A 24,579-nucleotide genomic window follows, 5' to 3' on the forward strand; every position below is an offset into this window, starting at 1 on the left:
AAGTTTCTATAGCACAGTGATTGACAGCATGAACTCTGGAACTCGGCTGCCTCGTTTAGAATCCCAGACCTGCCACTTACAGCTCTGAGAACCTGGAGCAGTTACTTTACTTCTTTGTGCCTCAATTTTCTCCTCTGTAAAAATGGGATTTATTAAATGGTAGGGATCGTGTAGAGAGGTTAATATGCATAACTAACTTATGGTCTAGCTCCTGGTACAATGCATAAGCATTTATATTTATTTGTACCCTCACTACTAATTGTTGGTTTTCTCTCTTCAGTCTATATTTTCCAAGTCATCCTCCCACACATCAGTCAGAATAATCTCTGAAAGGCAGAAATTTGACCGTGTTATGTTTCAGTTTAAAGTCTTTCCATATCTTCCTATCACCCTCATAGCCTTTCACTTTCTTGTTTGGCCTCACCTCTCATTGGGTTTCCATCTTTTATCTCCCACCTCCAGGAAAAACAAAACCCATATGCTCCATCCATATAAAGCCCCTGATGGTGTTATGGCTTCTTGCCTTTGCACGTGATGCTATTTCTATCTGAAACAGTTGCCCTCTATCCCTTGCCCCTCTGGGGGGTATCAAAGCTCTTCTAGTCTTCAAAGCTCAGCTGCCTTTGCCAAGATAACCTCCTTGACTTCCCCCCAACCAGGCTAGGTTAGGTTTCCCATGTCCTTCCTGTCACGTGACTTTGTGTTTATCTCTATCATAATACTTATCGAATTGAATCATATTTATGTCCCCCCAATAGAACATGAATTTTCTGACTTTCATAACCATATCATTGGCAATTAGCACATGGGTTTTATACTCAATGTAAGTAAGTCAGTAAGTGAGAAATAAAAAAAAAAAGGGGGGGGACCGAGTTCTGGGCAAGAAATAAAGGATATTTTCGTAGAGAACTTCCTCCCTTTTATCCCCAGGTCAATGATCTTCACTTATCCCCACAAGAATTCAGAGATGCTAATTTGACACCCTTTTGAAAAAATTGTACATGTGAAACTATAATTCCACAGGTACAGTCTAGTTGTCTTGAGGTTACAAAATGAGCTAATAACAGGTAGTTTAAATCAACATACCATGCATGGCTGCTTCTCAAACAGCCCAACTCTGTCTAAGGCTAGAAGGGGACATTTATTAAAAACACTGGCAAAGTCTGTCAGAGTGAGACCTTTCATATCCATAATTCCTACCATCTGTAACATCTTATGTTACATAAGATCCCAAATTACCAGTAGCAGTGTTAATCCATCATCTGTCCTAAATATTTTTAGATGTTCTTTATATACTCTACTTAGCTCCCCTTTCTGTTTTTATAAATGTATGTGCTTTACTTGCCACAATTAATTTTATGCTGACTTTATCATATCATGGGACAATCCAAAATCCTTTGGGATGATTTTTCAGAAGTAGTATAAGGTATAAAAATGAGTTATATTGAAACCAAAGAAAAAATTCCAAGTCTCTTAATTAAAAAGAGGCATTCAAGTTTTCTCTTCCCACCATAAAGTATTACAAATATAATTTCCTACAGGATTATTGTTTCTATCTAGATAAGAAGTTACTCTATAAAATTTGTGTTATTATTTGTAATAAAAGGAAAAAATACACTTCCAGTAAATTATTAATGCTAATGATTTCAGATTGCATCTATTCTATCTGTTCTTAATCTGCATGAGAGAGTTATTTACTCTTCAAGTTACACTTTGACCTACAGAAACTCTTAGTCAAATAAATATGAGCTATTATTTACCATCTGATAAATAAGAAGGTTCTACACCTCTGCATCTCTATGTCTTTTGTAATGGTAACACGATCTCATATTCCTGAATAGAACTGTCAGCCTTGTGAAGTACTGAGCTACTATTTGACAAAAATTTAGACGCAAAGGCTGGAAATTATACCCCAAAGAGCCTAAAGAAAATAAAACCTTATCATTGGCACACTTTACAAATGGATGGAGATGATTTTGTATGTGTAACATACAAGATGGGTTCCCACACCAGATCCCCTAGGCCTAGCCAAGATGTCAGGGGCAGCTTCAGTGGGCAGTTCCCATACGCACTGTCAGTGGCCTGCCAGAGGTTGGACTATCTTTCTCCACTTTTCTGTTTCCTGGCTTTCTCTGAAATGAAGGAAGGTTGCTCAGTCCATTCACAAGTGCAGCCCAGGGGGTTGGCAAACTGTGCATGGATGCTCCAGCAACCAGTCTTCAAGGAGATGATATTTAGGAGTTTCTGTACAGCTCCTTAGAGAGTTCTCAGAAGGACTGGGCCCTCCTTGTCCTCAGAAGTAACTTGCTCAACAGTGCATCTGTTATTAGGTCCTCCTCCTGCCCTGTCTCTTTCTCTCTGTTCTCCTGCCCCTGCTCCCTGGGTTCATCTCCTAAATAAACTACTTGTGACTAAGTCCTAGCATTAGGCTCTGCTTCTGGGGGGAATTCAAACTAAGATATCAGGCTACAAAGAAAACCTTGATTAATTCCAAAATGATAGCAGTGGTATAGGTCACACATTCTGATCATGATACAATAATACTAAATTAATGACAAAACTGGAGTACAAAACCCAACAAAATCCTTAACTATTTAGATATTTAAAATTACTCCTAAAATATGCATAAATGGAAGAAAAATTACACTCAGAGTATAAAATAACCTAGCAAAAATGATAATGAGGTGAAGCTAAAGATATTATCATAGGAAAATGCATTTCCTAAAAGGGTTTTTTCATGAACAGAGGGGAAAAAAACCACTAAATATTCCCAGAAGACATTATAAAAATAAGAAATAAGAAAGGTAAAAAATAAAATAAGGAACTTTAACTAACAAAGTGGGAAATAATGAAGATAAAAAATTACTACAAAGACAATAAATATGACTAACGATTGGTCACTAGGTGCAAGGCCCTTTGTCACATTTTTATAATTAACATAATTTCACAGATGATAAAATTGAGGCACAAATAAAGTTGCCCAAGATTACACATTTAGTAAGTTATGTGACCTGAATGAAAACCTAGGCTGCTGTTTGGACTTTGAGTGCCTTCCCTCTCTTAAATCATAAACTGCTATTCAATAGCTACTTCTTACAACATACACACACATGCACATGTGCATACATGTATATACAAACATGAACAGATAAATCATGTATTTGTCTGGTCAAGGTAAAAAAAAAGAAACACAAATTCAAAAACGTTAATTCTAAGGAAGTAGATGCAACCACAGGTAAAGAGAAAATAATAAAATAATGAATAATTTCTAAAAGGTTTTGCTAAATATTTTTAAATGTGGATAAAATGTACCATTTTTCTATGAAAATGCAAACTACTTAAATCAAAAGAAATGTATAGACTACATGAACCAACCTCACAAATATGGAAAAATTCGACACTATTTACTGAGAATACTTGCCTAAAAATGTCAGTTGAGATGGTTTCTTAAGTGACTAGTGACTATTGTTAGATCTTCAAATGGTACATAATTATTATTTTTTAAATTACAGAGTTGATTAAAAAAAAAGATTCTTTTAAAGAAGTCTCAGATGTGGATTACTATTTCTATGACATATTTGGGCAAGAGAAAAAAATGAGACCTAAGCACAGCTGTTCACCATTAATCTCTCCGGTACCACCTACATCTGAGAATGGTATAATGGAGATGGGAACATGGTAACATGCAGGAAAGAGTAACTAACTTCACTTGGGTAAAGCATGGAACGAGCCAAAGAAGAAAAGCCATTTGAGCAATGTCTTAAAGGATGAACAGGATTTCACAAGACAAATTAGGGGAAGCAGAATTTCAGGCAGAAGGAACAGTGTTATTAGCAATGTTATAAATATGAAGAAAATAGATGTTATATCAGAAAACTGTGAATGTTTTTTATAGCATGGAAAAATGGGATGCATGTTTGATAGAAGGTAAGTGAGATGGGAAAATTAAGTTGTTAGGTTTGATTAAGCAGTGTTTCTGCAGAATGCTAATGTCCATGAGAAATCATAGATGTTCTGTGAAATATGAATTCTGTAGACAAACACATTTGAGAATTGCTACATATCATATGCTCTACCCTCCTGTGGAGATTTACAATGAGTAAAAAATTCTAGTAGAAAAAAGAATAAGTAAATAAAATAATCTGTTTAACCTGTTTCACAAGTACTTGAAAATTGATTTTCTTTTCATGGAACACCAATTAACGTCTCCAAGACTATACTTCAGGGAACTTGCTAAAGGCAATAGTATGGCACAACATTGTCAAACATATGTCACAGAAAGATGTGGTAGCTGTATGCAGAATGGATTAGAGGAGGGAGAAAGTAAAGGCTGAGTGACCTTCTAAAGAAGAGATGGTAAAGCTTGGAGTAAATAAAGCAAAATGAACTGAGGAGAATTTGACAGATTTTGAGAGCTCTTTAGAAAGGATATTTGTTAGGTCTAATAATCAGCTGGAGGAATAGGGGTAAAGAAGAGGAGAGATTTATTTTTATGAGTTTGGTTTGAATTTTAAAATATTGTGAATATGAAAACACAAGATGATATATGGGCCTTTCCAAAACTACTTCCTGCCCATCTTATGTGATATTCAGAAGTCCCAATACAAAGAAAAATGCTTTTCCAGCTACCATGAAACTTTAATTTTATGAGGAACATATTGTCTTGATAACCAGAGTTCTAGAGACAGAGTTGAGCCAACGAATAGGACTTATGGATTCTAGGGTACATGGCGGTGGACGGTCAGGGCGACAGGCCTAGATTGCTGTCCAAGGTGCTGAATCGATTGGCAAGTTATTGGAAATTGCTTCACTTGCGTTTCTGCCTCTGCCTCAAGGTCAACTGTCTGATGGAGTAGCAGCCTAGCACCAGACCAAGCAGAACTTCATCCAACTAGCATGGCTGCCCTTGCCAGAACTAGCTGACTCTGACTTTTGATCAAGACAACAGCTTGATTTCTCAGCTGGACTCCTGGCAGATCTGCTGCAAGCTGCAAACTCTGTGTCCACAGAGGCTAAAAATACCCTGACAGGTAGGTAAACATTTCCTCCACGAATAAAGTCGACCAGTCAGAGGAGCTGGTAGTTTGTGGCTGTGGATGGCTGTGAGCTGTAGAAATTAATTATCAGGGTCTCCTTTCAGCACACTCAAGTTTCAGGACCCTGACATTTTCTCTTTGCAGGCAGCTTCTCTTGGCCACTGGCCTATGTTGAGCTTGACACTCTGTAGGTCATATTTTCTGCCCACAGGAACTTACAAATCTAATGGACAAACCAAACACATAATTTAAAGTACTATGCAGTGGCCTATATTTAACATCAAATAAATTAAATGCGTTAGGAGCCAAAAGGAGAGGATTCGCATGCACTGGGTGAGTTAGGTAAAGCTTCATGGAGGAAGTGGATCATCAAGTTTACTTGAAGCCCAAGTAAACTTCAGATAGACAGTGAGGAAGAGGGTGTGCATTAAAGACAGCATCACAAGAGTGGAAATGCCCAGGCAACATTTTGGAGATAGTAAATACTCACCTGGTTCAGCCTAGAGCTCCCTATCCTTTCATCCTCCCCACCCCTATTCACATGTAACACCGCCACCTCTATAACTTCTCCCCATAGTGATAGCATTATTTCTATCACACAAAAGGAATAAAAAAATCCTTTCAAATCTATTGAAATTTGGAGGGAGATAATTTTAGAGCCTCCTCCAAGTACTTTTGATATTTCCTAGAGACAAGCTTCTTCAAGGTGTAAGAAGCCTTTTAGAACTGCCAGTCCTCAAGGCACAACATGGACGACTTTAGCTCTTGGGTGGCTTAGGAAGGTTAATAAAATATAGCTTCTGACTTGAGAAAAAGCCTGTTATGGGGCAAACAAGGACAATTTAAAATGAACAGAAAGTGCAGGCAGAGAGAAAGAGGAATCTGGAAATGTGCAATTTGATAGTGAAACTGGAAGATCTTATAGAGAAAAGACTATTTTGAGTTTACAAGAACTTTCAGCCTAAAAGACACTTTCTAAACTAAATTCTGGGACATCAGGCAAGGGAAGAGCTAGAGTAATGAAAATAAAGTCCCAGGAACTTGATGTGACCAGGGCAGAAAAATTCCCTTCTTTGGAGTTTGACCTGTGAGCTGGAGCAGACAGAATGGCCAAGACCTTTCTATTTGCTGAGTGAGAGGTACCTGTAGGATGTGCTCAGTCAGGCTGGAGGTTACTAGTAGCGACCAGGATTTTGGTATTGGATAGATTAATGTGCTTAATGAATATGAATAGTTTAAATAAATTAATCAACATTATAAGTATTATTTAATTGGTCATTTACATTGTGATGACTAATTATCCTACACACCTTTCAAACAGCAAACATCTAGAAATTCTGTCTGCTTACTGATAACTTAAAGCACGAAATCAGGTGTGACTATGGATCGCAAATATTCACCAGGTTTCAGGAATGTGCCATCTGAGCTCTTCTTTACCATCCTTCCAAGAGAACTCTGATTAACAACCAAATTTCTGGTTGGTATGAAGGATATTCAGTTCCTCACCAGCTGCGCTCCTCTTGACAATTACACTTATGCTTACTCATTTCTTTTTCATGTCTTTTGACTCTCATCACTTATTTAATTAGGGTCTCTCTCTCTCCTTCTTCTCTCTCTCTCTCTCTCGTTCAAAGGCCCCTTTCATTTTCTCTCTTTCCAGCTTTTGTCCGTTTATAATTTGTCTGTGTCAATTTACAGAAAATTTACCATTCCTATTCATTTCCCTTTGTGTTTTGTATATGGCATCATGGAAGGTCTCTACTGGGGACTCTAACCCACTGAGAGTGCACACAATTAGGTCTTAGTGATTAGCTTAAAAGGTTCAGGGATTAAAAGTAATGCTCCAGAAAAGTTTCAGTGTTTAATAGTTAAGAGAATTGCTTTAGAGTTTACGTTGCCTGAAAAATGAACTTTTGTGGAATAGGCTATTTGCTAATTTTGTCAAATCCATAAAGTGCTACTGTACTCAAGAGAAAAAATAAAAGAGCAAATAAATGCTCTTTTATTTCTCAGCATCCTTGAATAAGTAGGTCTCATGCAACTCTAGATATCAGTCACGTATCTCCGTATTTTATGCCTTTTAAAAAAAATAATGGGGGTCTCTGCTGAAATGAATAAATACAGCTGGTACCAGACTAGTTCATTTTGGGTATTTCAGATTTTGGGTATAGGAAGTAATTGAGGCATAGAGAGGTGACGGGCAGCTGGTGTGATTTCCTGGTCCGCAGAGCAGGTGTTTAGCAAATATCTATGTTTAGCAAGTATCTGTGATCATGTGCTTATTACCCACTTCACCTTGAACATCATATAAAAGAGGTGTATTTTTAAATATATGTACCAAACTTTAATTTTCATTTCACACTCAAAACTTCTGTACAAAAAGAGGCAAAGCAGGCAAAAAAAAAAAATTACAGGGACTTCAGCAAACAATATACAACAATTTTTAAACAGCTTTGTGTATGCAACAGCCTTTATAGATGTAGTGGGGAAATTGGGTTCCAAAGTTTTTTGTTTCTTTAAGATAAAATTCCAATGTTTATTATTAACATCTAGAAAAATTTGTATCTGTCTGGGATACAAGATTGAGTTAGAAGTTTCTGATGTCTACTGCACCATTAGATTCCAAGATTGAGAGAGCTTCATTTTTCTTTTGAGAAAGCATGAAATTACTGTTATTTAAATGTGATGATGTATTAAAAAACCTCAGTTTACCATTAATAACTTGATACGATGGTGATGGCTAGGAGCAAACACCGATGAAGCATAATATTAACTAATAGTTAAAGGATAGTATCCAGGATTCCCTTTCTGGTTGTTAATTAATACTCCAGCCCCAATGGGCCACCACAATTCAAAACATTCATTGTCACTTTGTTTTACTAATTCCTAGTGGCACATAAAAGGTTTCCAAGAACAAAGTTATAATGCCAAAGTAGCAGTGCATCTGAGAAATGTAATTTTCACCTTGTTGCTTGCCCCAAAATAAATATCTGAGTAATGGAAAACACTTTTATTTGAAAACAATGAGACATCAAATATGAAAGATAGTTAACATTGACATGGATACTGTGGCTAGCACTTTCCCCTGAACCACTCACAGGCTGTGGACACATGTGCATGCAGCACAAAAAGCTGTGAATTTTCAAGGATGTCTGATGCCTGGTGGACAGTCTGTTAAAAGAATGTCTCCCACAATAGCTCCGGAGTGGACTCAAGGCCCATCACCTGTTAGTGATCACAGACATTCAGTTAACCGTCCCCCTGACAGTCAGAGACAATAGTTCAGGTCCTGGGCTTTTGAGAATCCAGGTACTAGTGAATCTTGGCTTTGAAACAAGGTGGCTTGGCTAAATCGGGGCAGGCCGGCAGCCTCTCCCATATGTTTGGTCCCATTTGATAGAAAGTCTAATTGAAAATTATAAACGTGCTCAACTATTTACTCTGCAAGTCCTTTCCCCTCTCCAAGACTTAATCTCCTTCCCTGATACGGGAGGAAAGTAAACCCAGTGACGATAAACATTGAGTGCATCTATATTTCTAGTCTTGACAGTTGTTTCCCAAAGATAACATGGGGCTGCCAAGTAAAAGAACATTTCTTAAGCTGAATATTTAATGAATTTGTTTACCCAGTGTTATCCTCATTTCTGGCTTCCTCTAGGGTTTTAGAATGCCTAGGTTTGGAAAGGTCTTGCAAGCCATCTAGTGCATTTCTGTTCTGATGAGAGAACCCTCATCCAAGCAGCTGTACTTGTTCAGCTTGAAAAGCTCCAAGGAAAAGGGCCTTTCCTCTCCTTGTTGACTGACATTTAGATACAGACTGGGTAATCTGTTCTGTCACTTGAATGGATTTCTTTATTAAACATAAACAAAACCAAAGTATGTCTCTCCTCTTCTTGGAGGACTCAAGGGAATGCCAGCCGGCCACCAAAGTCAGGAAAGTAATGGTGTGACAGCTCAATCCTTGGGACATTGTGAATGACACCAAACCCTGATATAACCAAACCCAACTTTGGGAATTACCATTCCCTGGGCAACTCTTTCCTTCCATCAGAAATAGGCAAGCAATTATATGGTTCAGGCTGAGGGTTTATTTAAAAGCATCCAGTATCACCCCCAGAGTATGTATGCATAGGCCACGTGGTGAAAAAGAAAGGGCATGGAGTCAGGAACGAGGCGTCCTGGGTTCTAGTCCTACATGGGGGTGATCCTGTTAGACTTCATCCTCTGTCTCATTTTTCCACTGGAGACCAGAATAGAAGATTTCCAAGATTCCATTCTAAGCTCTGTCTGCAGACACAATGACCCTTGTCATATTGCTAAGCATCAAGGCAAGGTGGGGTGATGCTTACTGGACTCTACTTACAAAGGAAGGATGTGAGAGTCAGTCTTTTTATCGGCTCATAGTCTTGTAGGACTACTGGAGATTATCTGTTTTATTTGCCCATTTTATAGATGAGGAAAAGTGAGACACAGAGAACTTGAGTGAATTTCCCAAGATCACTCTGTGAATCAACAGGGCTAGGACTCAATCCAGGTACTCAAGCCAGAGTTTATACATTGCAACAACCTGGCAGTTGGGTCGTGAAGGAGCTGCCATTTAAATATTAGATAACCAGAAAATGAAAATCTCCCCTCTAAGTTCCTCTAGCTTTCTGGTAACTAAGTAAGAGTCTAGGTCTCTGCTGCCACATGGATGGCCCCCAGAGGACAGGGCTCCTATTAGGAGGGGGTGTGTACCCCGTGCTCCACAGACAACAGGAGTGTTAGCAACCTCACCCACAATTTTAGCCAGAGCTCCATATCCCTGTCCCTGGAGACAGAGGGTTGAAGCAGAGAGATGACTGTCCTGTTGCCTGGGCGCCCTTCCTCCCCACCTGTGCCCCACTTCCACGACAGCCACCAACCCATCCACCACAGCACATCTATCTATTCTTGCTTCTCTCCCATGAACTGATGCAAACACACTGATTTTTCCTCTTGCAAAATGGAAAGGGAACGTTAGAGGGTATAAATCAAGACAGGAAGAGAGTAGGCTGATAACTAAAATACATGCAACAGAAAGAGTTGCACCTGTGCTGCGCTGTCTGAGGAAAGAGGGGGTGTGCTGAATTCCAGACACTTGGCTTCGTGTCTCCACGTGCATTTGTCTTTTCTGGGATCCCACTCTCTCTGTCAGTTGTGTTTCTTGTAGTTGAGCTGACCCAGGAAATCAAATACTTCGTGTTTCTATAACTATACTTCCTAGAGAGATTACACATCTAGAATTAAAACATGACCACAAGCTATTAGGAATTTCTGATTGTTAAAGGTGTAAGGAACTCCAGGAGCAAAGATCAATGTCTCCAAAATTTTCCATTTGGAGGAGGGGTTTTCGTTTCAGACATCGAAGATAAGGCTCTCCAGTCAATTTATGCTCTGCTGGGTTGAGTCAGTCAGGATACAAATGAAGGTCCATATATTTCAGGGACAAGAAGGAAACGGTTATGTAAATACACGAGTATTAACATCAATCTGTATTAAATTATGTAAACATATACATCTTCTGAGGTCAGTTCAAAGATCCTCTTCACTGAGCAAAGCTTTACTGAAGCATTGCTCGAATCTGTTTGGAAGTTGATTCATCATTCAAGTGTTTTGTAGTGAACCTGGATGGAGAGAAAATGATGGCGGTCAGTGTGCAAACAGCACTCTGAGAAAGCTTCGATCGTGACTCTCCAGCTCATCTTTACCTTGGGAGACACAACTGATATTTAGAAATCAAACTTGGCACTGGTTCTTTAGACAAAGAGCCACACTTCAATGCCCAGAGTAGTCTCAGAGTTAATATTTGGTCCTTCCTTCCAAAGGAGTTTTATGTTACGGTTATTAAACAAGTAGATCTTCCACTTAATCAAATAATTTCACGGAGGAGACACAAGCAATCTCATTTTCCAGGGAGGCAGACTTCACGTGCTTGAGTGCAGGATCTTGGCCATCTAGGCCACCCCTGCTGAGTCACAAATATTAAAATATGGGTTTGCATATAACAACATCACCCAATACTTAAACTGTTAGGGTTTTCTACTTTTATGGGAATGCTTGTCCTCACTGGCACCACAAGGGGGCACGAAGGCAGGTCCATATACTGAAGAAAAGTGGTGTAATTTATCTCCTCACATTAACTGGTGTAGAAATAGTTCATGCAAAGAAAGGAAAAGAGAAGTAACATGTTAATAAAATCTTGACCGCGTCCCAAGCACTCCATGGAAGTTTTTCACTCACACTAACTCTTTGTAGGACAGGTTATTGCCTCCATTTTACAGATGTGCAAACTGAGATTTAGAGCCGTTAAAACACCCATTCCAGATGACAAATATAACAATGTATGATTTGTGAACAATTTGTGATTTCTAATTTGGATCCAGGTCTGCCTGCCTCAAAAACCTGTGTTCTTTGACTTCCTCACAGTGTCTACAGGAGACGCCAAATGCCGAGATTCGGATAGAACTCACAGCCTACCGCAGTGCCCTGCTCTCGAAGCTCTGCTTGACTGAATGATGCTGGAAAGCAAAACAAACAAACAACAGGAGCCAAAGTCTTCTTACTGAGTGTGGAAAGCCAGCCTTTTGTGAAATGGGCACCCATGGAGAAAACCTTGGTTTACCCACAGATCTGGGTTAAAGCTACATCTGTTCTGAAGAATGATGACTTAGCAGCTTCATGAAAAAGGATTAGCCTCAGTGTATAATTATTCATTTCACGTGTATCTCAGTTTCTTCATTTATTAGATGGGGTAATAGATCTTATCACTCTGACTTGTGATGATTACATGAAAGCATGAAACATATGTGTTGTACGTGCGTAGAGAATCACTGCTCCATCTCACTTATACTTATTGAACATTTACTACATGCATGAAGTTGAGAGGAACGGAGGGAAATCAAAGACAAATGAGACAGCAAGGACCATCAACTTTCCAGATTGCAATCCCGACCGGCATGATTCAACAAACTCCTGTGGATATGTCACAGCTAAGAAACAAGACTACCTCCCCTGAAGTGGATTAAGTGCATGTGTCCTTGGGAAGACAGCAGGTGCTCGGGCATGACGCGTTAGCACTGAGGAGATGTCAGGAGCACTAGCCAACGACAAGGGCATCCAGACAGGGGAGAGCAGGGCTCTCAGTTTTGGCAGCTGCACATATGACTCACCCAGGGACCTTCAGAGCAAACCCACAAACACAAAATGGATGCCTGAGGCCCTAGCCCAGCGATTCGAACTCATCTGGCCTGGATTGGACCCTGAGCATCAGTGTTTTCAAAAGCTACCCACATAATTCTCCTGTGCAGCCAGGTTTGGGAACCACAGGTGCAGGGGGAAGTGAGACCGGGGAAGCTTCTTCTTCTGCAAGTCCCCACCAACCACAAAGCATTGTGGCTGGGAGTTAGGCCTTTGACCTGCGGGGTCACCCAGGCCTGGGTTTAGATCCTGGCTCAGCCATCTGCTGTGTGACTTTTGCCAAGTGAGTTGACTTCTCTAAATTTCAGTTTCTTCCATCTGTAAAAAGGGGATGATAAAAATGGGGCTGACCTCAACAGGCAGTTGGGAAGGTGACATGTATTAACAGATGCAAAGGGGTTAAGCCTGGTGTTCTAGCCCTCGGACCCAAACAGCACCTACATTTGCAATGGTTCAGAAGGGTTGGCTGCCCCACAGGGCTGAGGCTCACCTGAGGGCGTTCAGCAGCCCCTCCACACTGTCTGGGGCCTGTTCCTTCAACACCTTTATACAGCCTTTCATCTAGAAGAATGCACAAGAGTTTGTTAATACCCCAGTAATTCCATCGTAGTATCTGTCCATAACAACATCTGTTCATAATAATATCACATTATTTCTTCCCATAGAAATCAAACTCAGAAATGTCCAACACACCTTCCTACCCCCTCAGGCCAGTGAGTTGTTTCTCTGGGCTTCTAGAAGGTTCTGTGCCAGTTTTCATATTATACTGCAATCCAATATTTTATGTGTCTGACTTCTGGGGACAAAGACCTGAGACTTTGATTTTCTTGTCTTGGACTCCAGAGCCAAGGGGAGAGCTCCTCCTCTAGCCTGTGCTCAGTTGAGACTGACTGAATGAATTGCAAACCTGATCATTTTATGTCATCTCTCTGCCCAGAATGCTTTTTCTCCTTCAGCTGTTTGACTGTAAACTCAACAACTTAACAAATTTTTTTTTCTTTTTTCTTTTTTTTTTTTTTGCGAAGGAAGGATCTTTCTGGAAAGAACACCATCACTCATTTTAAGCTCAGATGTTCATGCACTGATGTGGGTATACTGTACTAAGGGCCTCTTTTATAAAGGTCACGTATAAAAATGTTCTTGTATGTTGAAAGTTTTTTCCTAAAGGCCTGATAAACCCTGTTGGATTGATGGGGGCAGCCAGATTCTCAGGGTTGAGAATCATTTGGGGGCATGTTTAGGCTCATCCATAAAGAATGTCGTGGTCAATCAGAGATGCCTGTCATGGGTGCAGGATGGGATCAAGCTCAGAATGAAGAGGTTTGGTCCCTCTCCCAAAACAGCTCATAGTCTAGTGGGAGAAGAGAGACCAACAGCTCATTATCATCCTGTGATATGTGTTCTTGTAAAAAGTGCCCAAGGAGGAACGGGGACATAGATGAGAGAAGCAGCAGAAGAGCAGTGGATCCTCTTTGGGAATTTCGAGTTCTATTTCAGGCTGATGAAAGCCTTGAGTCTGAATAACAGGATGCAGTCAGAGGTATAGTCAGGGCCGGATTCAATGTGGGTTTAACAGCATGTTCGGGGGTTGGGGGCCTTTACCTGTGGAAAACACCCATGATAGGTGTTAAACAATCTAGTCATGTGATTCATACTGAAAGGGATCGGAGGATGCACGACTGGAGACGGGAGGGCCCGTGGGAGCCCCTGGGGGTGAGGGGGTAAGAGCAGCAGTGGGCACGGAGGATCAGGGCAGGATGGGAGGGTGCATCTGAGGTCCAGGTCACAGGACTCGGTGGTGGAGAAGGCGTGAAGGTGAACAGGGAAGAAGGCAGTTCCTAGGTTCTGAGGGACAATCCCAGGTTTCTGGCTTTGAGACTGAGTTGGAGGAAGGTGAAATACCTGAGACAGGAACCCAGGAGGAGGAGAAGCAGGTCTGTGGGGGAAAGGATAACCTTTGACTTGAGGCCGGCCACGCCTCAGGTGTCCAAAGGAGGGGGTGTCTGGAATTCTGGGTGAGGTTTGGGCTGGGGACCACGGTTTAAGAGTGATTCTGTATTGGATCATTCCATACGATTTTAAGGAAATCAGTTGAAAATGTCATCTCACTCCAGCCTGCTTTCCTGGCACCCACGAATAGCATTCGTTCTCTAAATGATGCGTCTCCCTCTGGGCCTCGATGACTTTGCTCTGATGATTACCTCCGCCTGGAGTACTCTTCCTTCTCTCTGTCCATTTGGTAAAATCCTCAAGATCCACTTGAAACGTCACCCTCTGTCTCTGCCTCTGTGCAGAATGAGTTTCTCCCTCATCTGGGTTTCTAGAGCTCAGTACCTCCATTTTGGACTACAGAACACGTTCTTTGTAAGTGCAGGTAACAGGATCTATTTCAATATTTGCTTTTTCACAGTTGATGCGGATACCCTAAGGATTTATAAAACAGTGCAAGTAGCTGCTGGCTTAGAAGCAGACTGGTATCTGGAAAGAAACCCTTATGTCATCAAAGAAAAATGGCCCATCATGTACATGTTGTGCTCCGTAAACCTGAAACTTTCCTAGAGATGCATACAAACTTCTACAAACAAACCTTCCTAGTGAGACATGCATGAACAAATGGACTTCATCAAGACTGGGTAGGGATAGATCTAATATTATATAACGTTTATAGCCTCAGCAGAAAGACTCAGTAAATAACAAGCAAGGACAAGCTTTTTAAAGGTTAGGGCTACAAGACATAATGGTACCCAGTGTATTTTTAATTATTGACTCTGACAAGTTAACAAAAGACTGTGGTAAATGAGAATGTCCTATGAGTACTAGGCAATAAATTCAATCCCTATTCAAATGATATTCATGGGTTATTAATAGAGCTATTTATACTTAATCTATAGCATAAAATTGTTAAAGCCTCACAAAGAATACAGTAAAAATATTTATTGGTATGAAAAAACTTCCATAATATACTGTTATGCAAATTAAATGTTTTAAAATAGAAATTATGGCAGGGTGCTAATCTGTTAAGTATATACACACACAAACATCTATACAAAATGAAGGGACATATATATGTGACATATTGACGGTGGTCATCTGTCCATGGTGAGGCTACCACTGATAAATTTAATTTTCTGTGTTTTGGGTTTGTTTGTTTTTTTTGGCTGCCCTGTGCAGTATGTAGGGTCTTAGTTCCCTGACCAGGGATTGAACCTGCTCCCCCTGCAGTAGAAGCATGGAGTCTTAACCACTGGGGCACCAGGGAAGTCCCAATTTTCTGTATTTTGATTTCCTGTATTTTCCCAAAACTGTTATATAAGTATTTATTTTCTTGATAAATAGAAACAATCACATTAAAAATAATGAAGCCTCTACGAAGACCCATGGCTAGCTATGCTAGGGAGCCAAAAGCTCAAAATGAGTAATCCAAGTTGCATTATTCATTGATAAATTTTCTTACAATTTTTAAATTCATGGCCCCTCTGGGCACACGGACCTTCTGTCTGCACGGAACTAGAGCATCAGAGATGCTGTTCTGTATGGATGAACGAGCGTAGAGTGTGCACGCCCCGACTTAGCCGCGTCAGAATAAGTTGGTACCAAGAGGTCCTATTCCGTACTTAAAAGGCTTTAAATTAATACAGGGATACACTACTGGGTGCCATTGCAGGCAAACACTGGGCTGAGAGGAGCCTGTTTTATCCCACAATCAACAGGAAATCACCTGCACACCACAATCATTTGTTTTCCAATCATATCCATTCATTCAGCAAAAACTCTATGGAGTATCTATTGAGCGCCGTGCTGTATGTACCAAGGACACTGCCAGGCAATGAAGCAGGCATTAGGTATATAGATCTTGGTCTCTGCCCTTGTCAACAAACTCAGAGTCCATGAGGGAGTCAGAAAATCCAAAATGGTAGGCGCTCTGGGCCCGGAGGAGAAGCAAGGCTCTGCACCATGCAGGGCACAGGAGATGTGCTCCAAATGAGGTGACATGTGAGGAGTGTCTTAAAAGAATCCCCCCATCAGAGAAGAGGGAGGGCACTCTGGGCAGAGGAAAGGGCTCAAGCATATTCCAAGGACAAGAAAAGGCATGGGAATCAGGTAGAGCCATCTGCAGGGATGGTGGGAGAGGAAGTCGGAACGTTGTTTGGGATCTGACCGCGGTGTCTTGTAATCTAGGATGAGACACATATATAAAAGTATATATTTATATGGCCCACTGGGTAAGCTGAAGGGGCAGCTTGCAGCTAAGGGACTGTTGACCTCTCAGCTCCTCTACAGGCTGAGGGAATCAGCACCTCCACATTCCTGCTGTGTCTTTGAGGTTGGATGTGTTTGCTGCAAGCATATGAACAGGACTGGACTTCCTGCTACGAGGAGAGCTGCCACGATGGGGCTTGCATCTGGCAGAGTCCACTCCCGGGGTGGGGGATAGGGAGTGTGGAGGGGCGGGAGAGAGGGAAGCAAGGTGTGTTTGATGACATTTATGAGCTCTTATTGGGAAATCACAGTTCGTAACTATTCTTACATCGATCTTGGATGTCTTGCAGAAAGCTCCCACGGGGTGGACGTGGTCGTAGAGGATGATGACCCCCACCATCACCCTCATGCAGAACATCAGCGTTTCTTCGCTTGTAAACCTACTCCTGTACTCCCTGGAAGAGAGGACACGTGGCAGAGATATTACCTCCGTGACAGAGCACGTTCATCTCTGGCTCCACAGATGTGGCTACGTTAGCCTCCTCCAGTCCTCCCTGGAGAACAATTCCAGACCTGCAGAACCAGGTTAATAAGCTCTTAAAGAAACCAGTGATGGTAATTCTCCTTGACTCTATCTGACCATTGTGAAAACAAGGTAAATTAGAGGGCAGTAAATTCTCTTCTGCCCTCAGCCAGCCAGCTCATCATGCACATAAGTTCCCCGCCCATCAATCTTGAATGTTTTATAGCAGGTCTCTCTGGCTGTCCTAGATTATACAGAATAATGGCTTCATTATGGAGAAAACGAATCAAGTTCATTTCTATAGAGCAGCTACCATGTCTCCAGTCTGGGTAACTTCCTTTGTTAAGATCCAGGCTGCAGATTGAATTACATTGGCAAAGGTACCTACCAGAAATTACATACCGTTCATTGGGCTGAGAGTATTTGTGGAGTTTGAATTTTGTTCACCTACCTTGACAGGGTTGCCGATGATTCAGATAATTCAAGCCAATTCTAGAGGCTTTCTTAACATCTACTTCATTACGGTTTGTCCCCGCAATGATGATGATTACTATTTCCATCTTGGAATAAATCTTAACTTAAATGTAAGTGAACTATCTGAAATTAACACCATCTTACATTTGAACAGAGCATCAAGTTTTATAAGGCACTCTTGATATCTTTGGCTCTCCCAAACTCTCTGCATCATAGATGGTATTATGGGAACCTCATCAGATGAGGAAACCAAGGTCCAGGCAGGTTAGACCACTTGTTTACGGGCACAAAAGGGGCTACAGACATACGTGGAATAAGTGGAACCCTGACACTGGAGTGTAGGTTTTCTCATTACCATACTGCCTCATCCTCAACAACCTCAACCATTTTTTAAATCTAGCAATTTAAGTGCAAGGAAACTGCTGAATGCACGAGAGAGAGAGAGAGAGAGAGAAAGAGACATCTTCATTATCATTTTTGCAATAGCCTTACCACTTCCACTCTTGGTTCTAAATCTTCTCTCAAATCTTCTCCAATATATTTATAACATACCCAGTCATTTAACCCAATCTTCCATTTGATCCTTATACAACTTCTCCTGCATCTTTGATTTGACTTTTGATTCTGCCATCTAACAAGCTATGCAATCTTTGGGAAGAAGTCAGTTAATCAATTTAGGCCTCATCTTCCTCAGCTGTAAAATGGGGATACTACACCTCTCACCCAGAATTCTTTATGAAGTTAATTCAGTTAATATATAAGTAAATGTTAATATGCTGACCCAAATGTTAGATGTTGTCACCACCATCACCATCATCACAGAGATAGGTGAACTCTTGACCATGAATACACCTCTGATTTAACTTACGGAGTTTCCAGCATGACTTTACAAACGCTCGTCATCGTGCTGAGGCAGTCTGTGGTATTCTCTATTGGCAGCGTTTTGTTCTAAATGGGAGACACAAATGGGTATTAGCCCTGTTAGCAGCTTTTACATGCAATCGGGCAAAAGGCACCTCGCCGCTCGACGTTGCTTACTTCGGAGACAAAGTGCATGGTGGCGTTGCTGAGGGTTTTCAACATTGGCGTGGCTTCTGCATAGAAGAGGGACATTCGGTTGGCCATCTCATTGTTGACTTCGTTCTCAATGTCTAGCTGATGAAAAGAAGACGAGAGGATGCGGTTGATAAAGAGATGGTCAACATCTCAAAACAGTGTCCTCTGGAAATTGAATTACAGACAAAGGCTCTGTCGTCTCCCTGTGCCCCTCCCGATGCCTGGAGCATGCGTGTGTCAACCTGGGAGTTCCGGGGACTCACATGCATGTTGTTGATGCGGTTACGACTGATGGTCCTTCTGTAGTAGCTGAAGTCATTCTGAATAGCCGGGTTCCTCATCTGAAATTCACAAGGGAGGAAAGCAGGTCATCTCTCAGCATCAGGTGCAGGATATGCATCAGAAGCCCAGACACCAGATTTTGCACAGATACCAGGACTTCTCTTTGTTACCCAAGAGTCAAAGTAACTTCTGGTTAAAAATAAATACTCGGGGCTTCCCTGGTGGTGCAGTGGTTGAGAGTCCGCCTACCGAAGCAGGGGACACGGGTTCGTGCCCCGGTCCGGGAGGATCCCACATGCCACGGAGCAGTTGGGCCCGTGAGCCATAGCCGCTGAGCCTGCGCATCCAGAGCCTGTGCTCCGCAATGGGAGAGGCCACAACAGTGAGAGGCCCGCATACCGCAAAAAAGTAATAATAATAATAAAAAATAAATACTCAAAGCTTCACTATTTAAAAATATGCCCTGGTTTTACCCTAGGCTAGATTTCAGGGAAAGTCTACTTGTTCCCAAAGAGGAGGAGACATTTGAAATGTGTTTTTCGGGTTGCATTGGGCAGATTTTGAATTTCCATGTAGAAACCACCATCTTCAATCACTTGGACCACAAGGAGTTCAAATTCTCACCACATGACATGTGTCTCTAGGGAAGGAGCTACAGCTCACTCATCTCTCTTGCCCCCGCCGCACAGCACTGCGGAGCACCTGGACACCTAAGTGCTCAGTGGGAATTTGTTAAATTGTCCAAGCGCTCGCGGCCTAACCTTCAGTTCATCAAATCGAAGGGTGAAATGCAGAATTTCCGCAAACTCCTTTGCCAGGGCCTGCTGCCGCTCCAGGTGTTGGGTTGGTGTGTAGGGTGGACAGGTCAGAGATTCCAATAAACTCTGAAGAGCTTTTTCTGAAAGTCAAAGGGATACAGACATATCTGAGGTAGCCCGCAGAGATCTTTTCAAAAGGCACAGTTTGCAGCCCCAGTTGACATTCTCAGAGATAACCTGCTTGAGATAACCCCCAGAACTGTGTGAGGTGTGACTTGTGTGGGTGAGGAGGAAAAGGAGCCCCCCATGCTCCGCCTCTACTGGAGAAGAGCCCCGTGGCCACACAGTCTTGTAAATGTCTCCCAAAGCTCAGCTGGACCCTCACATGTCCTGTCATCCCAATTCCTCACACTGTTAGAAAACCACAAATAGGTGATTTTGGATCATGTGCATGAGATAACCATTCACAAGCCAGGATGGGATGAGGTGGCCCTGAGTGCATGGGTTAAATAACCTGCTTTGCAGGGAGAGACTTCTGGTCCATTCCAGCTCTTCTCTGCATTTACACTCTCATCAAATCCCAGGAATATTTTTCTACAAACCCACTGCCATATCTACCTCCATTACTGTCCTGAAAAGAGTCTCATTACTCCCACTTCTCTGTTTCTAAAACTTCCTTCCATGTATTTCTCCTAGCACTGAGTCATTTAACCAGTCCTCTAGAGCAGGGGTAGGAAAACTATGGTCCACAGGCTAAATCTGGCCTGCAGTCAATTTTTGCAAATAAAGTTTTATCGAAACACAGCCATGCTTTATTTTCATTCCCCTAGGGACTGACTATGGCTACTTTTGTGCTACAGTGGCAGGGTTGAGTGGTTGCAAGGAAACTTGCGCAAGCCTAAAATATTTATATCTGGCTCTTTACAGAAGAATTCACCAGCACCTGCTCTATCATCCCTAGAGTCCTTTTACAGTTTCTTTCCAAGAACGCCGCTAGCATCTTCTGTCTGTGGGAACAAACTGTCTTCTGAGGCAGCTCGCTTGACCTTGGACTGCTCTGATCGGTGGATTTTTCCTGTCTGCTGAGCTGGAAGTTGGCTCCTTAGGATTTCAGTTCATTGGGTCTAGACACACACTTGGAAGAGACAGAGAAATCGATTCCTCTTCAACCTGAGTGTCTTCAGAAGCTCTCTCTTCTTGAAAAACTGGTTCAGTTCATTGAACTATTTCCTTTGAGTCTTAGCTTCAAGTTCTCTCAACATCATGGCTATTATTCCCCCAGCGTACTTCAGTTTCTCTGTTTAACTCGTAAAATGTGGCACTCACTTAAGGCAGAAGTAGAGTAAAACATGACCACACGCTTCCTCGTTCCAGATTTATTATGTTAACCAGGGAAACCTCAGACAGCTTTATCGTTCGGGGAGGGGTTGTATCACATCGGTGGTCACATAGAGCCTACTGTCAACCAGACTTGATTTTCTTCTTGCTTCTGCAAAGCCATCCTGTGCCTGCACAGATTTTTTTTAGGATAGAATCCTTAGAACTTTCTAGGATAGAACGTTATGCTTGTCTTTCTTGTATTTTACTATATTAAACTTAACACATGATTCCAGCCAACCAACTTCTTTTTGGGTTAGCAGGTAACCTGTATTTTCTCTGTCCTTCAGAAATGTGATCAGACATGGTAAACCTGTTAAGAGTCAGTCTTAGCTGAGAACAAAACCAAAGGGACACCCACTAGTAAAGACACTCTAAATGCACCAATAAATGCAGGGGAAGAAACTCTGAGGTGGATTGACAGAAACGGACATGGCAGGTGTTTTTGTACGAGTGGCCTCTGACGATGCACAGCGCGGACGTGGGGTAGTTTCCAACGCCCTGAACCTTTCCTGATACTTTCTCAAATGCCGTAACAGAATTTCACACGTGAGACATGAAAACCGTAAACACATACTCACCTAGCCTGATAGAAAACTCATAAAATCTCTTTAGCCTCACGACCAAAGGACACACTGCATTCCAAGCTTTTTCTTGAAGCTGAATGTCATTGGGATTTTGAATGGCCTGCCAAAACATTATGGAATTGTCTGTTTAAAAAGAAGCAGTAAGCTCCACATCAAAACGACTTAAGATTGAGAAAGAATTTGAGTTCAAAAGATACAATTCCTGCTGTACTTTGCTAAGGTGTATTTCCTCAACAGACATAAGTTCATTGGAGTGTCGTCCAAGATGCTCAATTAGGATGGCGATTTTAGCACTTGAACATAATGTAAATGGCTCGACAATTAGACACCACGCCATCTTACTTGTTTCCCTTATCGTCAATGCAAAAAAAATGCACGTCTAATTGGAAGCAGTTCAGTCCTCCTCCATCACCGTTTGATTCTTCTAAAGTAGAGCTAGTGCTCATTGGGAAGTGCAGGTTCTGTGGATACTTTCCTTTCTTTATAATATGTATTACATTCCTGCCAGTCTGTGATGGTACCTAAGTTACCTAAATTAAACGGTGACCCCTAAGTAGAAAAATAACCTCTTAATAGGCTGTTAGTGTCTTCGAAATGCTGTTTTGTCTGGGTTTCAGCAGCTTGAGGATTATGACGTTAGCAGTATTTTTGTTGCTCTTGTTATGTTTTGTTTTTTTTTCAGAGAATGGTGGTGGCAGTATGTGTGTGTGTGCCGATACTTCCACGAAACTAACTATTTCAAACAAAAGGAGTGTGTAGTTTTTTGCCTTGAAGGCATTATGGAGTCTCAGAAGCCACACGTTTGTTGTTTTGTTTTCCCTGCATTTCTTTTTAAAATCTCACGTGTCATTTCAAGATGACAGACGAGCAGACTACTTAAAGTGAGATCTTTTATGACTCTTGTTTGTGATACTAGTAGAAGCTGCCAAAATTATTACAAAGTTTTGTAACGTCCATATAAACCCAGACTACGACTCATATTTCAATTGTTGTTCGTAGATTTCATATGTATGTTTCCCTTATATGAAGTAACATACTGACAAATTATTGTCTAAATGTGAGTCCTGCAATATCAAATGTATGTTGGGGAAGAGAATGGCTGACCCTTTACACAGTCTACGGCACTGTGTGCTCGGATCAGCGTACTAGAATACAAAGGACCATTCACACATTTTTTAAGGACACATTACCCTCCTTGTTCTTCCTAGTACGCTAGGAAACACTAGGGCTATTACTTAATCTTGCTGTGTGTGTGCGTGCATGGGTTTCCTTTCTCCACTAAGGGTGCTGTCAGCTCAGTATTATTATTGGCATACGTCTCGGATCTCTGGCCCCGCGCCCTTGTAAGCCTGCAGGTCTGCGAGGATGCTCTCGGAATCCTGGAGGACGGCGCTGATCTGGTTCCATATTTCCCTCTCTCCTTCTGTGGGCTGGGCATCTAAGCAGATGGGAAACCAAAAGACACAGAGGGCTTGTGTTTATACCTGAGAAGAGGCTCGGCATTCAGTTCTACCTGCTAGACAATCCTATTTTAACTCCTGCAGGCTTCGTATTTACTCTTTAACATAACAAGGTGCTAAGAAAGGAAAACTAACAGAAATTCTGCCCACTACTCAGTTCAAAATAGTCATCAATATTTCACACACATTAAGCAAAGCGTGTTGGAATCATTGCAGGCACTCCTTTATTTGTATAGGTCACATTTTTTGCATACCTACTACGTGCCAAGTGGTACAGTGGGCGATAGGAAGAATAAACATTATCTTTTGGGATCCACTTTTTTTTTTTTTTTTGCGGTACGCGGGCCTCTCACTGTTGTGGCCCCTCCCGCCGTGGAGCACAGGCTCCGGACGTGCAGGCCCAGTGGCCACGGCCCACAGGCCCAGCCGCTCGGCGGCACGCGGGATCCTCCCGGACCAGGGCACGAACCCGCGCCCCCTGCATCGGCAGGCGGACCCTCAACCACTGCGCCACCAGGGAAGCCTGGGATCTACTTTTAATAGAAGCTGTTGAATATTTCTGTTATGATTGAAAGTCTGTGAATCTGAGTATAGATAAGAAAATAGTCTCCCTTATATCTCCATACTACAAAAGCTTAAAATACTAGATAATGAATCCTTCAGAGCCATGACAGGGATGTATCTTTCTGGAACACAATGATTTGTAGAAAGCCTTGGGGTTTCTCTTTGAACATGAACTCAAGAAGTGCCAGGAGTTCATTTTAAAGGCTCCTGTTCTGTTCATCTTTGGTATTAACCATGAAATTTATCCACAAAAATAAGTAACACATTTAAGCTTAAATAATGAAGAACGCATTCAAACAGCCACAGAAACATCCCCTTAGCCCCTCAGTGAATTCCTACTTGTTTACATTCCTGGAGCCAATGTTTGCTCTTGTCTGCAGGAGTATTTTGTGGGGGGCTAGTGGGTGGAAGTTGAATGGTGGTAAAGATTGGGTTTTATTTATCTCACAATGCCTATAAAATAGGCGTCTTGCCCAGGCTAGTTAGGAAATTAATCTCCATCTAAAATGAAGGCACTGCTAACAGAGAAGGGGAAGATGTCCTCTCCTAAAAATCTGTTTTCAAAAATCCAAGTCCTAAGGCTCTGAATTCTCCCAGCGGAGCTCACTAATGAAAGGTGGGATGGAGTCATACCTGGTCTAACATTACCCAGATCAAATCCCAGTTTTGACTAATCTTGGTGGGGGTTAGAAAAAACAGAATTCACAAAATAGGTGATTTTTAAGTGAGGCATTGACCATGCCAACTGGGTCTTCAGAAAGGCTGAGTATCAGAGTAGAAGTGGGCTAGATGTGGTTGCTCCTGCTTCAGTCACCATCTGCTGGACCTATACTAATGCAAGGCCAGACCTCCGAGAAGTGATGCCCATGGAGATTTTTAGATCATTTTATTTCTCAGATCCTGCTAAGGCCTAAGAAATTGGTGGAGTTACCTGGTAAATGAAGGGTGAAATTCACCAGTGTATAGTAATTCTCTTTAAAAGAAAAGAAATCATAGGCCCTCAGAGATTACTCAGAAACCCTGCAACCTGTTCCTTCTACAAAT

The 24,579-nt window shown here is 41.7% G+C and overlaps 1 protein-coding gene across 4 annotated transcripts in view; it reads right to left on the minus strand.

Moving 5' to 3' along the window:
* Positions 1-9,101: 9,101 nt before the first annotated feature.
* Positions 9,102-24,579, minus strand: part of CYRIA (CYFIP related Rac1 interactor A) — a 108,988-nt gene continuing 93,510 nt past the window's right edge. For all 4 annotated transcript variants that reach the window (XM_082641881.1, XM_082641882.1, XM_082641879.1 and 1 more), the window contains 9 exons: positions 22,828-22,949; positions 21,506-21,611; positions 19,551-19,687; positions 18,771-18,848; positions 18,490-18,606; positions 18,320-18,399; positions 16,783-16,909; positions 12,745-12,815; positions 9,102-10,681 (listed from right to left, as the gene is read on the minus strand). In XM_082641881.1, coding sequence (XP_082498007.1) covers positions 10,618-10,681; positions 12,745-12,815; positions 16,783-16,909; positions 18,320-18,399; positions 18,490-18,606; positions 18,771-18,848; positions 19,551-19,687; positions 21,506-21,611; positions 22,828-22,949 — 902 coding nt within the window. In that variant the 3' untranslated portion in view covers positions 9,102-10,617. The remainder of the gene's footprint in view (positions 10,682-12,744; positions 12,816-16,782; positions 16,910-18,319; positions 18,400-18,489; positions 18,607-18,770; positions 18,849-19,550; positions 19,688-21,505; positions 21,612-22,827; positions 22,950-24,579) is intronic.

The sequence above is a fragment of the Mesoplodon mirus genome (assembly GCF_964341445.2).
Source record: "Mesoplodon mirus genome assembly, chromosome: 14".
Lineage (NCBI taxonomy): Eukaryota > Metazoa > Chordata > Mammalia > Artiodactyla > Ziphiidae > Mesoplodon > Mesoplodon mirus.